The sequence below is a fragment of the Bufo gargarizans genome, chromosome 4 (genome assembly GCF_014858855.1).
Source record: "Bufo gargarizans isolate SCDJY-AF-19 chromosome 4, ASM1485885v1, whole genome shotgun sequence".
Classification (NCBI taxonomy): Eukaryota; Metazoa; Chordata; class Amphibia; order Anura; family Bufonidae; genus Bufo; species Bufo gargarizans.
In genome coordinates, this window is record NC_058083.1 from 7844861 (window position 1) to 7861729 (window position 16869).

At 47.6% G+C, this 16869-nt stretch overlaps 1 protein-coding gene across 1 annotated transcript in view; it reads right to left on the reverse strand.

The window, feature by feature from the left end:
- Window positions 1-16869, reverse strand: part of LOC122934063 (protein eva-1 homolog C-like) — a 220742-nt gene that overhangs the window by 155125 nt on the left and 48748 nt on the right. The window contains exons 4-5 of the mRNA XM_044289214.1: window positions 16648-16797; window positions 13122-13265 (exon numbers count right to left, since the gene is read on the reverse strand). Of these exons, the coding sequence (XP_044145149.1) occupies window positions 13122-13265; window positions 16648-16797 (294 nt within the window). The remainder of the gene's footprint in view (window positions 1-13121; window positions 13266-16647; window positions 16798-16869) is intronic.

The window sequence follows — 16869 nt, forward strand, 5'->3', positions numbered from 1 at the left end:
CAGGACTTCATGAGGTGGACTGGAAACTTAAAACTAAAAGTGGCCCTGTGTTGTAGGCAGAGAAGGCAAGCCAACACAAGTAGGCAGGGCGAGCAACACCATAGTGCAGCACAAATTACCGCCCCAGCAGAACCAAATACCACAGTGCCGCCGGTTAGGTTCATAAGTACCTGATGCTCTTAAATTAAGGGGATTGTCTCACTTCAGAAAATGGAATTTTTCATGTAGAGAAAGTTAATACCAGGCAATTACTAATGAATTGTTATTATCTATATTGCTTCCTTTGCTGGCTGGATTCATTCGTGTGAACGAGCCCTAAAGTCTCTCCCCCTCGCTGTTGGAGTTCCTCAGGGTTCAGTCCTAGGCCCTCTTCTCCCTGTACACAGCACCAATTGGACCGACCATCAGCAGATTTGGTTTCCAGTACCATCTCTATGCTGATGACACACAACTATACACTTCATCCCCTGACATCACACCTTCTGTATTACAGAACACCGGGGACTGTCTCTCTGCCGTCTCTAACATTATGTCCTCTCTTTATCTGAAACTAAATCTTTCAAAAACTGAACTACTTGTGTTCTCTCCATCTACTAACCGACCTAAACCTGATATCTGCCTCTCCGTGTGCAACGTAATCACTCCTAGGCTGCACGCCCGCTGTCTCGGGTGACTTTTGACATTGATCTTTCTTTCACCCCCTATATTCAATCGCTCTCCCGCTTATGCCGCCTGCACCTCAAAAACATCTCTAGTATCCGCCCCTTTCTCACTATGGAAACAACAAAAACTCTCATTGTTGCCCTGATCCACTCCCGCCTCAATTACTGCAACTCACTATTAATTGGCCTCCCCCTCACCAGACTATCCCCTCTCCAATCTATTCTTAATGCAGCGGCCAGGGTCACCTATCTGTACAACCGCTACTCTGATGCCTCCGCCCTGTGTCAGTCATTGCACTGGCTACCCATACACTAAAGAATCCAATTCAAACTGCTCGTCCTCACCCACAAAGCCCTCCACAGTGCTGCACCACCCTACATCTCTTCCCTCATCTCTGTCTACCACCCTACCCGTGCCCTCCACAGTGCTGCACCTCCCTACATCTCTTCCCTCATCTCTGTCTACCACCCTACCCATGCCCTCCACAGTGCTGCACCACCCTACATCTCTTCCCTCATCTCTGTCTACCACCCTACCCATGCCCTCCACAGTGCTGCACCACCCTACATCTCTTCCCTCATCTCTGTCTACCACCCTACCCGTGCCCTCCACAGTGCTGCACCTCCCTACATCTCTTCCCTCATCTCTGTCTACCACCCTACCCGTGCCCTCCACAGTGCTGCACCACCCTACATCTCTTCCCTCATCTCTGTCTACCACCCTACCCGTGCCCTCCACAGTGCTGCACCACCCTACATCTCTTCCCTCATCTCTGTCTACCAACCTACCCGTGCCCTCCACAGTGCTCCATTACCCTACATCTCTTCCCTCATCTCTGTCTACCACCCTACCCGTGCCCTCCACAGTGCTGCACCACCCTACATCTCTTCCCTCATCTCTGTCTACCACCCTACCCGTGCCCTCCACAGTGCTGCACCACCCTACATCTCTTCCCTCATCTCTGTCTACCACCCTACCCGTGCTCTCCACAGTGCTGCACCACCCTACATCTCTTCCCTCATCTCTGTCTACCACCCTACCCATGCCCTCCACAGTGCTGCACCACCCTACATCTCTTCCCTCATCTCTGTCTACCACCCTACCCGTGCCCTCCACAGTGCTGCACCACCCTACATCTCTTCCCTCATCTCTGTCTACCACCCTACCCGTGCCCTCCACAGTGCTGCACCACCCTACATCTCTTCCATCACCTCTGTCTACCACCCTACCCGTGCCCTCCACAGTGCTGCACCACCCTACATCTCTTCCATCATCTCCGTCTACCACCCTACCCGTGCCCTCCACAGTGCTGCACCACCCTACATCTCTTCCATCATCTCCGTCTACCACCCTACCCGTGCCCTCCACAGTGCTGCACCACCCTACATCTCTTCCCTCATCTCCGTCTACCACCCTACCCGTGCCCTCCACAGTGCTGCACCACCCTACATCTCTTCCCTCATCTCTGTCTACCACCCTACCCGTGCCCTCCACAGTGCTGCACCACCCTACATCTCTTCCCTCATCTCTGTCTACCACCCTACCCGTGCCCTTCACAGTGCTGCACCACCCTACATCTCTTCCCTCATCTCTGTCTACCACCCTACCCGTGCCCTCCACAGTGCTGCACCACCCTACATCTCTTCCATCATCTCCGTCTACCACCCTACCCGTGCCCTTCACAGTGCTGCACCACCCTACATCTCTTCCCTCATCTCCGTCTACCACCCTACCCGTGCCCTCCACAGTGCTGCACCACCCTACATCTCTTCCATCATCTCCGTCTACCACCCTACCCGTGCCCTCCACAGTGCTGCACCACCCTACATCTCTTCCCTCATCTCCGTCTACCACCCTACCCGTGCCCTCCACAGTGCTGCACCACCCTACATCTCTTCCCTCATCTCTGTCTACCACCCTACCTGTGCCCTCCACAGTGCTGCACCACCCTACATCTCTTCCCTCATCTCTGTCTACCACCCTACCCGTGCCCTTCACAGTGCTGCACCACCCTACATCTCTTCCCTCATCTCTGTCTACCACCCTACCCGTGCTCTCCGCTCAGCCAATGACTTACGACTGACTTCCACAAAAATCCGAACATCTCTCTCCCGGCTCCAAGATTTCTCCCGAGCTGCACCGGTTCTCTGGAATGCCCTACCCCAAGAAATCAGGCTGAATCACAACATGCACAATTTTAAGCGTTTGCTAAAAACACTTCTTTTCAGGGTGGCCTATCACCTCCCTTGATCTAACCTCCCATAGCCCATCTATCATTCCCTGAAGCTGAGCCTCCACTGCACCCAGAAGCACTTTGTATATTGGCCACTGACCGGCTCATGTGGTTTTATATCTGCTCCCCTATTCTCCCAAGATGGCTGGACTATCGTACATAAGAAGCACTTCTACCTTTTGTGTCACCCCTATCCCCTCATAGATTGTAAGCTCTCATTCCTCTTGTTGTAGTAACTTGTCTGTTGCTATGTTATTTATGACCCCTGAACTGTAAGGCACTGCGGAATATGTTGGTGCTATATAAATAAAGATTATTATTATATTATTATAAGGGGGTGGTTGTTTTTTTAAGATAAAGGTCAGAATGGTGTAAAATTTTTTAAAAGAAGCATCACTCATATAACTGATCCACTGCCACTGCCGTTCTGACGCTTACAGAGTCCACATTGGTCTGCTGTCCTGCTGGACACACAGGAAATGCCTGGAGATGCCTGCTCAGCCAATCAAGATTGTGGTAGGACACCACTGAGGCCAGTGTTTGACTGAGTGGACATCTCCTGCCACTTCCTGGTTGACCGACTGGGACCAGGAAGCAGAGACCAGCAGGGACCTGGTAAGTATTGGAATTGCAGTGGCCCGGGGATCGTTGAGAGGGGTAATGTTAGTTTAATTATTCACACCCTGAACAACCCCTTTAATGCTTCCTCTCTAGGACCCATCGGCAGCAGGTAACTAGCAATCAACTCCACGGTGCAGGACTCCTTCTGCTTATTGAGTAAGGGCTCGTTCACACAAACGTGTGAAGCCCATGCCGTGGACCGCAAATTGTGCTCCGCAATTCACGGGCACCTTCCGTGGGGCAGGAGTATGGGGATCGCAGACCCTGTCACTTGAATGGGTACGCGATTATTTCCGTTCCGCAAAAAGATAGAGCAAGTTCTATCTTTTTGCAGTGTGGAAACACGGAACGGAACCCCAGAAAGCACTCCATAGTGTTCCGTTTTTCCATTCCGCATCTCCTGATTTGCGGACCCATTCCGTGATGCGGAATGGTCACGGAACTGTGCCCGTGTATTGCGGATCCGCAAATGCGGACCGCAATACAGCAACGGGCATCACACGTCCGTGTGAACGAGCCCTAAAGCCAGCCATACACATGAGACACCTGTTGGGTGAACACTTCCGGGAGGATTTTCACCCAATTTTACCATAAATTGTACCAAAGTGTTTATTTGAATGGAAGAGGGAAAAAGCCGTTGCCTATCTTCCGTCAAACCAAAGTGTCAAGCACATTGATATCCAATGCGCTGATCCATCTTTCGACAACATCTGACTGTCAGAGGAGAGTCGGTTGGCCACCATAAACATAGGATTGTTGGCCGAAACAGGTGAGTTTGGCCGACTTGTATGGTATCTATATGACCAGCTTTATTTGTATGCAGATAAGTTGATTACCACTTATCTCGAGGAAAACAATGGCACAGATGGGACAACATCAAACCTGTCAGATCCTTTTACACCAAAGAAAATGAGCATTAGGTTGTTGGAAGAAATTCTGATATTTAAGGCACCTGTCAGCAGGATCAACCCCATTAAAGTAGGCGCACAGCTTGGTAGGGTTGACCCTGTTCATTAAAATGATGCCTGTCTTGTGAAAATCGGTTGCAGTGTTCCCGAGAAAAAAAGACTTTTCGCCTCTTGCACACAACCGTATGGATTTTTCAGTATTTTGCGCTCCGCAAAAAACGGATCCACAAAAAATACGGATGACGTCCATGTGCATTCCGTATTTGCGGAACGGAACAGCTGGCCCCTGTAATGCGGACAATAATAGGACATGTTCTATCTTTGAACAGAACGGAAATACGGAAATGGAAGGCATATGGAATACCTTCCTTTTTTTTGCGGATCCATTAAAATGAATGGTTCCGTATACGGTCCGTATACGGAACGCAAAAAAAACAAAACGGAAACGGAAGAAAAAAAATGTTTGTGTGCAAGAGGCCTTTAAATGTTTATGCAAATCAGGGCTTTAGTGAACTGAGGGGTGTGGCCAGACAAGAGCTGAGGTGCACTGAGGGCACCGCTCAGTGCACTGAAGCCCTGACTTGCAAAAATAATAAAATCATTTTTTTCTAGAGATTGCCACTTTGGAATTTTACAAGACATGTATCATTTTAATCATCAGGATCGACCCTACTAGGCAGAATACCCGGTTTAATAGGGTTTATCCAGACGACAATGCTCATTAAGGTCACAAATCGACTTCACAGCTCTGGGTTCATGTGGTGATAAGTGATAAGTGTTCAGAGGCAGACAGATAAGCAATGGTGGTGGTGGTGGTGCCACCGAGGACACTAGACTTGGGACCCACGTTTGACTTTTTACTGTAAACCCAATTTCGGAAATTCCCTGCACAAATGGCATGGAAATAGAAGCAATGGGGCTGGATCCAAGAAATGACTAACGTATCACAAAGCAACTTGGAGAGGAGAAGTGGAATCCACACCAGAGATGTGTCATGAAGCTGAACGTCTCCTCATCATTTCCTGTAATCCCCTATGAGCTATGCGAGGAGTCCAGGCGCAGGCGCCCCCATCTCTCCTGCACATATGCTTTCCAAAACAAGAGCTTGCACAAGAGAGTATCAGCTTCATGGTTTATGGGAACCGAGCGCCGCCTTACTGGTGAAGGGCACAGGTGCCTTTGATCTGGGTGACGCAGGTTGAGTAATGTAAATGCTCCATTGTATGACTCAGGGAGGAACAGAAGATGTGGGCGTCTATACCGTCCTGGCCGGGGGATCGATGTGCCTCAGAAGGATACATCTCCAACGCTAATAGAAAACTATGGAAAAAATGGTCGTTATAAGGCCCCTTTCACACGGGCGAGTATTCCGCGCGGATGCGATGCGTGAGGTGAATGCATTGCATCCGCACTGAATCCCGACCCATTCATTTCTATGGGGCTGTTCGCATGAACTGTGATTTTCACGCATCACTTGTGCGTTGCGTGAAAATCGCAGCATGCTCTATTTTGTGCGTTTTTCACGTAATGCAGGCCCCATAGAAATGAATGGGGTTGCGTGAAAATCGCAAGCATCCGCAAGCAAATGCGGATGCGGTGCGATTTTCACGCACGGTTGCTAGGAGACGATCGGGATGGGGACCCGATCATTATTATTTTCCCTTATAACATGGTTATAATGGAAAATAATAGCATTCTGAATATAGTCAAATAGCGCTGGGGGGGGGTTAAAAAAATGTTTTAAAAAATTTAACTCACTTAATCCACTTGATCGCGCAGCCGGCATCTCTTTTGGCTTCTTTCTTTGCTTTGTGCAGGAACTGGACCTGTGGTGACGTCACTCCGGTCATCACATGATCTTTTACCATGGTGATGGATCATGTGATGGACCATGTGATGACCGGAGTGACGTCACCACAGGTCCTGTTCCTGCACAAAGCAAAGAAAGAAGCCAGAAAAGATGCCGGCTGCGCGATCAAGTGGATTAAGGCGAGTTAAAAAAAAATTATTATTTTTTTTAACCCCTCCAGCGCTATTTTACTATGCATTCTGTATTCAGAATGCTATTATTTTCCCTTATAACCATGTTATAAGGGAAAATAATACAATCTACAGAATACCGATCCCAAGCCCGAACTTCTGTGAAGAAGTTCGGGTTTGGGTACCAAACATGCCGATTTTTCTCACGCGAGTGCAAAACGCATTACAATGTTTTGCACTCACGCGGAAAGATCGCGCATGTTCTCGCAACACACTCGCGCCTTTTCCCACAACGCCCGTCTGAAAGAGGCCTAATAGAGGCCACAATTTGCGGTCCGCAATGCATGGGCACCGACCGTGGGGCAGCCACATGCGGATCGCAGACCCATTCACTTGAATGAGGTCCACAATCCGCATGCACTACTTTTTTGTGGTGCGGAGGCACGTACAGTAAACCCACGGAAGTACTCCGTAGTGCTTCCGTGGGCTTCTGATCCGTGCCTCCATTCCGCATCTCCCGGATTGCGGACCCATTCAAGTGAATGGTCCACGATCCGTGATGCGGGATGCACATAGCCGGTGCCCGTGTATTGCGGACCCGCCGTATGCTGTTTTTTTCACTGTACAAGGATTGAAAGAACGTTCCAGGAAAATTTGGATGCACTGTAATATGACTGGTGCATGGCCTGAGGGGGCAGAACATGGCACAGAGATTCCACCCCCTCAGGCCGTGCTCTAGAAGCAAGGTAATTTCCTAAGGCCTCTTGCACGCGATCGTATGGCTTTTTCAGTATTTCGTGGATCCGCCAAAAATAAGGATGACATCCGTGTGCATTCCGTTTTTTGCGGAACGGAACAGCTGGCCCCTGATAAAACAGCACTATCCTTGTCCGTTAAGCAGACAATAATAGGACATGTTCTATCTTTGAATGGAATGGAAAAACGAAAATACGGAAATGGAAGGCATAGGGAGTACTTTCCAATTTTTTGTGGATCTATTAAAATGAATGGTTCCGTATACAGAACGCAAAAAACGTTTGTGTGCAAGAGGCCTAAGAAGAAAGTCTTTTACACCCATTTTTCTATTGTTTACGGCCATCTAGGTTAAAAAAAAAATATATTACAAATCTACAGCTGATTTATTTCTACAGCTCCTATGCACACACATGTGTCTCCATGGTTACAGACTACAAATAATACAAATAAACCCCATGTAGTCTTTCCCCGCGGTCATCCTCCCTTCTGTTTTATCTCCTAATTCGTGCTAACGTACATTTGATAGGTCAGCAAGAAATTGGGAAAAGATGGAAGGGAGTAACACATGATTGCAGGATCAGACTACTTAGGGTTTTTGTGTAGTCTGTAACCATGGAAACACATAGGTCTACAGTGGAGATGTTTACACAAAACGGTAGTGCCTATTTAATTCAGATTATTTGCAAAGTTTCTTAGTTTTTTTTAAATTTAGCATGCAAAGGACATTGAAAAATGGTTACAAAGGTGGACGTAGCCCTTACAGAAGTTGTGCCACGATAATAAGGACACAGGATAGGGGATAAGGCTCTGACTAGTGGGGATCTGACTGCTCAGACGCTCCCCAATCACAAGAATACGGGTTCCATGTATCAATATGAATTAAGCGGCAGGTCTAGCATGTGTGCTGCTACTCCATTTAGCGTCTAAGGGGCTGACGCAGTTCTTGGCTATTTCCAGTAGTCCCATAGAGATCAAATGGGCCAGCAGCGTGCATGCTCAATCTGTAGCATAGGATGATTGGTGGCGATCCCAGCGCTTGGACACCCACCGATCAGATGCGAATTCCCTAATCTGTAGATAGGGAATATATTAAACCCCTATAATGACCCCCCCCCCCCCCCATCCCATTGCCCGGACACCTCATATAGATTATACCTACCCTTCTCCCCAGCACCTGCTTCGCTCCTGATCCCCGCACGGCCACCGCTGCATCTCCCCATCGTGTGGATCAAAACATCAGGTGACGGGAGGGAGGGTGGGGTGTCAGCCAATAGCAGGCCGCGATGGGCACTAGGGAGGTTCGTCCCCATCACGGCCTGCTATTGGCTGAAACGCCCTCCCTCCCCTTCATAGGCGAATGTTTTGATCGACGCGACAGGGAGGTGCAGCGGCGGCTGTGTAGGGATCAGGAGCGGGATAAGTATAATCTATATGAGGTGCCCGGGCATTGGGGGGGTCATCATAGGGGTTGGATAACCCCTTTAATATCACAGCACATGCCTTTTAAGAGTAGGCAAATAGTTGATGAGTCCACCTCTGCTATACCATAGTCCTATTATTAATAGTGATGTAAATCTGTGCATGTGCTGCATGTTATGTGCCAGCTCCTCCGCACAAAGCCGCCACATGGCTGACTAATGTGTGTTTATATGATCCAATTACCTAAACAGAGCGCAGATAATTGACGGGGAGACTGCATTCAGTGGGGAATTATCCACCAGCTACACAAGCACCACTGAGTGGTTTCCTTTCAAGCTGGGAAAGAGGCGCAGAGAGCCTGGATTCATTCAGGGAGAGGTAAAGCATGGGGGTGGAGGTGCTATGAAGCAGGCAGCAGCTGTTTAACATCACGGAAAGTTTACCTGCAGAATCACTTTACAATAAACCAGCAGTAAGATCCACCTGATCACAACAGTCAGACTGATGTCACTAGTCCACGGCTAAGGGCTCATGCACACAACCGTATGTATTTTGCGGTCCGCAAAAATTACGGATGACCTCCGTGTGAATTCCGTATTTTGCGGAACGGAACAGCTGGCCCCTAATAGAACAGTCCTATCCTTGTCTGTGATGCGAACAATATTAGGACATGTTCTATTTTTTTGCGGAAAGGATATAGAAAAACGGAAAACACATGGAGTAACTTCCGGTGTTTTTTTTTTGCGGACCCATTAAAATGAATGGTTCCGCTTACGGTCCGCAAAAAAACGGAACTGACACGGAAAGAAAATACGTTTGTGTGTATGTGCCATGAGGGTCCCAAACAGTGTCCCCAGCCAGTGCAGAGGAACTACAGAGTGCATCTCTCACTTTGGGAAACCAGAAACTGCAGTGACCCAGTGGATCACTGCTAAGGGTTAATTGTTTGCTAAGATTTAGGCTAGGGTTACACGGAAACACTGGTCGCACGACAGCTGTTGCAGCCAGGATTGCTGAGTTGCGAAATGAATGGGATCACCGCGACAGTCGCAAGATATCCAGCCCTGTTGGATTTCTTGCAACTGCCGCGGCGATCCTATTCATTTCTAAGGGATCACTGCAACTCATTGATCCTGGCCATGACAGCTGTCGTGCGACCAGTGTCACCGTGTAGCCCTAGCCTAAATCTTAGCAAACAATTAACCCTTAGCAGTGATCCACTGGGTCACTGCAATTTCTGGTTTCCCAAAGTGAGAGATGCTCTCTGTAGTTGCTCTGGGCACAACTGTATTTTTGGTCCGCATCCTGTCTGCATTTTTTCAGGACGGGATGCGGACCCATTCACTTCAATGGGGCAGCAAGAAATACAGACAGGACATTGTGTGCTGTCCGCATCTGTTCAGCAAAAAGAATAGAACATGTCCTATTTTTGTCTGTGTTGCAGACAAGGACAGGATATTTCTATAGAAGGGGAGAAAAACTGATGTTTTGCAGATCTGCATTTTTGTGGACATACCATCGTGTGCATGAGGCCTAAATGTTGTGATTTGATGTTAAAACATGTATTCCTTTATGCACTCTGTATCGCAAATGGTTGTGTATGGACCACCAATAGTTAACACTGGCAGTCTTTAGCCTTAGTTCCCAGGGTGATGAGCTGGTTCTGCCTCCTGGTTAGTGAGGAGGTCTTAGCTAAGAAGAGCTAGAGGCAAGACCTGTATGTGTGAGCTCCTGCTAACTAGGCCCAAAGTGAAGCTTGATCCAGGAAAACACCATTCCTGAGACTGAAAGCTACCAGAGAACAATTGTGTAAAATAACTATCCTGAGAGAGAAGGAGAACAGATATTTTTGAAGGTTTAGAATCAGTTCAGAGGCCGTGCCTGGATAGAGACTGTAAGGTATTGCTCGTTTATGGCAATGAGACTTTACTGATGTGGAAAGGGTATTTTGCTTTGGCACCCACCACACTTTGAGACGGACGGGTCATGCAGATCTAAGATCTTCATCCCACAGCCTGGGAATTGCTGAAAGAGGTAATGAAATTGGATTTGCACGCCTGCGATTATTTTGGAGAGACTGCAAAGTGTATTATGAGAGAAACAGGGAGTACTACTACTACCACCATCATTGTTGCTGCCTATACACAGCCACTGGGAAAGCCTACTCTGTGATATACCTCAGAGTTTTGCTTATTGCTGTTATATGTACTACTATTCCCATCATCAACTCAGTAAATAGAGACTTTATTGATTGCCACCAAACGGGCCTGGTTATTGACTCTACTATCCATGCTCCGGCCCCTTCGAATGTTATCCTTGCAGCCATCTACCTAACATTGAGCACACCCTAATCTCCACCAGGTGGAGTCTCCGTGAACCACTATAATTCCCATCAGTGCCATAACTACTACTCCTTTTTCCCCCGCTCCACCCCTGTGGGTTCGTTGAGACACCTCCATCCATTGCATGAAGAGCCCATTCATTTAAATAGGAATAGTGTAATACTTCACCTCCCCTGTGGAGGTGCTGCAGAAGAATGGATTACTTGTTACCCGGATCCTCCACAGATTGCTGCCTGTGATCAATTTATTGTTGGGAAAGCCTTCTACCAAAAGCAAACAATCCCTTTAAAAAGGGTGTTTCCTCAGAATAGTTCATTGATATCATATCGGCGGGAGTCCGACACCCAATACCTCCACCCATTAGCTGTTTGGGGCCATGGCACTCTGGGGGGCCCTGCCTGCACACAGCTTCCCAAGCACAGCACCATGCATTGTATAGTGGCTGTGCTTGGTATTGCAGCTCAGCCCCATTCACCTGGATTTTAACCCCAAGTGCCCCCTTCTCAAATAAATAACATGGACGCAACCTCAAGACTATCATCACAGCGCGCGTACCCCCTAGAGACGGGCACCACCGGTTGATGACCTAGAACATGGAATATCAGAGATCTCTCACGTGATGTATACACGGACATATTCTCCTGCGAGGGATATATAGAAGGATCTCACACTGACATAGATACGCTTACAGCCGCTGCTCGTAACATACCAAACCCAGACGGGACAGGTGGAGCTACGTGTGAACATGATCCGCCGACAGCTGTGCGCCATCTTTACACCGCTAAGAGGCGATCATTTCTGCACAGTCACCAAGCAGGGTCAGCGGAGGATAGTCTTACACATTCCCATTCATCCACATACAGTAACCCACACATTGCAGGCAGGCCACGCTCGGCTCATGTCTGCAGATGATTAGGGACTGGTACTGTAAGTCAGTAAGGAAATGTCTGCCTTGTGTCATTTATACACATCTATTGTCACCACTGCTACTATTAAAATCTAATCCAGAGGCCACAGCCCCTCCGCAACACCATTACTCTGGCATCGGACACTCCAGAATTCCTGAAAGTCTGACATCTGTTCACAATAATCCCAAATAGATTTTTGGTATAAAAATATCAGAGCCAGAATTTCATTAATGCTGAAAGATATATGATAGATGGATAGATAATGGATAGATAGATAGATAGATAGATAGATATGAGATAGATAGATAGATAGATAGATAGATAGATAGATAGATAGATAGATAGATAGATAGATAGATAATGCATAGATAGATAATGGATAGATAGATAGATGATGGATAGATAGATAGAAAAAATTGTACAGCAGCTCTAGTTAGAAAAGATAATGGAAAGAAGGATAGATAGATGATTGATTGATTTATTGATAGATATATAATGTATTAATAGATAGATAAATAGATAATAGATAGATAGATAATAGATAGATAAAAAACATTGTACAGCAGCTCTAGTTAGAGAAGATCTAGTAAAGGTGTATTGAATCCTCCACTGGCTCAGGGTCCTCCCAATAATAACAACAGAAATAAAGCAGCTCCGAAGTAAAGTGAAACAAGTGGATCTTTTTATTCGCCCATGTGCCATGTTTACACCCAACACAATGAGAGTTTTCTCGAACGTATTGGCCTTGATTTTTCATGACTTCACTTCAGAATTCTGGCTTCAAAAAGACGCACAATGAGACTTTTGCAACGTTTTGGAACTTACATTTTTTTGCATTTTTACACAACTGAATCCCATTTTGGAATATGGGTGGGAAGGGGCGCGGATAGTTATGTTAATGAGTTTCACTCCAGATTTATATAAAACTAATTAGAATTTTAGCCATGATAGTATACAGTTCTATATCAGCCAGAGCATAGAAATCCCATAAATACTGCAATAAACAAATTCCAATCCCACCTCCCTGAGGGAGATCACAGCAATCACAGGACTAGTACATCCGTCTCAGAAACGTTTTTCAAACTTTTTCTCATTTCTCCTTCGACAAAGAAACAACTGACTAACAACAAACAGCAGTGATGCTAATAATACTCATCCCCATCATCACAACACAAGGGCGCCCCCTGCTGTTACAGACTCATAAAGCAGAACCTTAAAGCGATTACCGTCATGGTGAAATTTCACTGCTATTTTCTGCAGAATGATACCGTGGACACAGCCATGGACTTACCACAGGTGTAGATGACATTGAGGTGTTTGCGGATTCCGGGATAACAGGGGTCTCCAAACTCGTACGTGCTGGCGTAGACGTTACAGCTCCTCCTGCCCTGGCAGCGCTTGGTCATGAGTGACAGGGCGGAGGGTGACTGGCACTCTGATGAGAACAATAAGAATACTCCTTGTTACAATGTATCAAAGTAATGGATTGTTATAGTAAATACATAGATGAGGCACATTGAGGGTCATCCGTAGGGATGAGCAAACCTGTGGAAGTTCCTGTTTGTCAGGCTTGACCCTGAACCCGAATCCCATTGAAGTCAATGGGGACCCGTACTTCACTTTATTATTTCAGAAAAAAATAATCGCCATCTTAAGACAGAATGCAAAAACAATATGGCCATCTAGGGGTTAAAAAACAACTCACCGCATCCACTTGATCACTCTGCAGCAGCTTCTTCTACCTTCACTTGACAGGACCTGCCAAAGGACCTGCGATATGCGTGATGACGTCACTACGTGGGAGGTGACCATCATCGCGCACATGACAGGTCCTTTGGCAGGTCCTGTTCAGTGAAGGTAGAAGAAGCTGCTGCAGAGCGATCAAGTGGATGCGGTGAATTGTTTTTTTGAGGGGGTTTAACCCCTAGATGGCCATATTGTTTTGCATTCTGTCTTAAGAATGCTACTGTTTTCTGATATAACCATGTTATAACCGGAAATAATAAAATCACCGAACCCGGACTTCAGTGAAAAAGCCAGGGTTTGGGTCCGGATACCAAAACTAGCAAATTCTGGTACGGACGCGAACTTTGCAGTTCGGGTTCGCTCATCCCTAGTCATCTACTCATAGTTTATGGGGCTTCGTATGGGTTCACATCAGGAGAAACAAGGATGAGACTGGCTAGATTTGAATCTGTCCAACACATCCCTTAGAGATAAGCGGCAACAGAACGTTCTGGTCGTCATTTATCATAACTGGTTTGGGTTAACATTTTAAAATGTGATCGAAAAAGGGGTCGTCTGGTTTCATTGCCAAAATATGAAATTAATAATGAGCGTCTCTTGTCCTTTGGAGGACCCAGAGAGTCTATATATTGCATGGATATATCCTTGATTTTGGTGGGAAATGTGTAATGCCTAATTTGCCCTGTGGTGGCGCTGCTGGGAAAGCAGATCACAACCGATTGCTGGAGGTTCCAGAAGCAGGACACCCCAGGAACAGCATATTGTTGGATGACCCTTCTAACACAAAGGGATCTACCGAAAGGGAGAACCCCGTAAAAGGCTATACCTATACCGGTAGATCACCGATGTGACATAGCTTTCAAGATGCCGTGACCACTGAAGCCTGTGATTGGCCGCAGCGGTCACAGGACCAAACCTGGAGCGCGGGGGGGGGGGGGGGGCGACTGCAGCCAGGTGAGTGGCATTGTTATGTTCAGGGGAAGATCCCAAGGCTTGGCACCCCCTTTAAATTTTTACCCGTTTGAGTCCATCAGATAAGCAGCACATGCATGCCCGGCGGCCACTTCTTTAAAGAACATTTATATTTAGTAGTCAGAAGCGAGAGCTCTCTGCAAAATGAACATTCGACCACCGGCTAGCCTTCATGACAGGTGAGAACTAGTGAATATTCATCCAATCGGCAGAAAGATACATCAGCATGTCACCAGATCTAATTGGCTGCAGACACACAACACTGTCATGTTTAGTTGGTAAATAATACATTTTGCTGCACAAAACAGAATAATTGCTTTGAGTATCCTAAGCAATGACCCGAATATGAGGTCACGCCTGCCACCGCTTCTAACAGGGTATGCCACCACAGATCTTACAGGGGTTGTGCCAGCATTCAATCTCAGTTTAATAGAATTCAATTAGAAAACGAATTATTTTATCATTTACTCTATGTAACAAAAATGTTCTAGTTGTGAGACATTTCTCTTTACTGCATTGTAATGGCACCCCCTGGTGTTTAACCTGTATAATAATGTGCACGTCCACCATGCTTTGCCTGTGATAGGAAAAGAGCTGTAGCAGAAAGGACACCCCCCCCCCCCCCCCGACTGTGAAACTTCCCCTTGCCTGTGATAGGGAGAGAGCTGCAGCAGAAAGGACACCCCCCTGACTGTGAAACGTCCCCTTGCTTGTGATAGGGAGAGAGCTGCAGCAGAAAGGACACACCCCTGACTGTGAAACGTCTCTTTGCCTGTGATAGGGAGAGAGCTGCAGCAGAAGGGACACACCCGCTTGCTGTGATAGGGAGAGAGCTGCAGCAGGAAGGACACCCCCCCTGACTGTGAAACGTCCCCTTGCCTGTGATAGGGAGAGAGCTGCAGCAGAAAGGACACCCCCCCCCCCGACTGTGAAACGTCTCTTTGCCTGTGATAGGGAGAGAGCTGCAGCAGAAAGGACACCCCCCTGACTGTGAAACGTCCCCTTGCCTGTGATAGGGAGAGAGCTGCAGCAGAAAGGACACACCCCTGACTGTGAAACGTCTCTTTGCCTGTGATAGGGAGAGAGCTGCAGCAGAAAGGACACACCCGCTTGCTGTGATAGGGAGAGAGCTGCAGCAGGAAGGACACCCCCCCTGACTGTGAAACGTCCCCTTGCCTGTGATAGGGAGAGAGCTGCAGCAGAAAGGACACCCCCCCCCCCCCCGACTGTGAAACGTCTCTTTGCCTGTGATAGGGAGAGAGCTGCAGCAGAAAGGACACACCCACTTGCTGCGATAGTGAGAGAGCTGCAGCAGGAAGGACACCCCCCCTGACTGTGAAACCTCCCCTTGCCTGTGATAGGGAGAGGGCTGCAGCAGGAAGGACACCCTCCCCCCCTGACTGTGAAACGTCCCCTTGCCTGTGATAGGGAGAGAGCTGCAGCAGAAAGGACACACCCGCTTGCTGCGATAGTGAGAGAGCTGCAGCAGGAAGGACACCCCCCCTGACTGTGAAACGTCCTCATGCCTGTGATAGGAAGAGACCTGCAGCAGGAAGGACACCCTCCCCCCCCCCCAGACTGTGAAACGTCCCCTTACCTGTGATAGGGAGAAAGCTGTGGCAGAAAGGACACACCCGCTTGCTGTGACAGGGAGAACCACATCAGAAAGGACACACACCCTGACCCGCCAGTCTGAAGAAAAACTAGCTGAGCTGTTGAAGCAACAAACTGGCGGCAGCAGGAAGGACCCCCCCCTTCCCCCCTCTGGGTCCATGTGAGGTACAGGGCTGGTTCTAGCTGTGTTAGAAATAGTTGTGTACTGTACGATGTCTGATTTTCCTTTGTTATATCAGTTATTGCATTACCCTTTTACATATATTGTCTGCAGCATACAACCAGGCCACTACACTGTTGAGTGCTGTAACATTCTCCTATTCAGATGAATCATATGGCACAATTCACCCTGAGCTTCCTGGTTTGTGAATAGAATGCAAGGACTACAGTGAAGACTGACACTATTTGCGTAACATTTTATTTTCGCAGCAAAATGTCACATGTGTGACTGGAATTTCCTTTGTTTTTGGATTCTTCGGTCTTACCAATTGAAGGCATGTTCTGGCTCTGAAACGGACACTCAAGACCACCCTGAAGTCTTCCAAATGTAGCGGAGTAGATGGCAATGACTGTGTTTCTTTTACAGGTCAGCCTCAAGCGGTCGTCTTCACAGGCGACTTTACTCTTGTATTCATCTGTTAGAATGGCACAAATAAAAGCCGTTACTTCCCAGAAGCATGTCTACGTGGCGCCACTTACAGGTATAA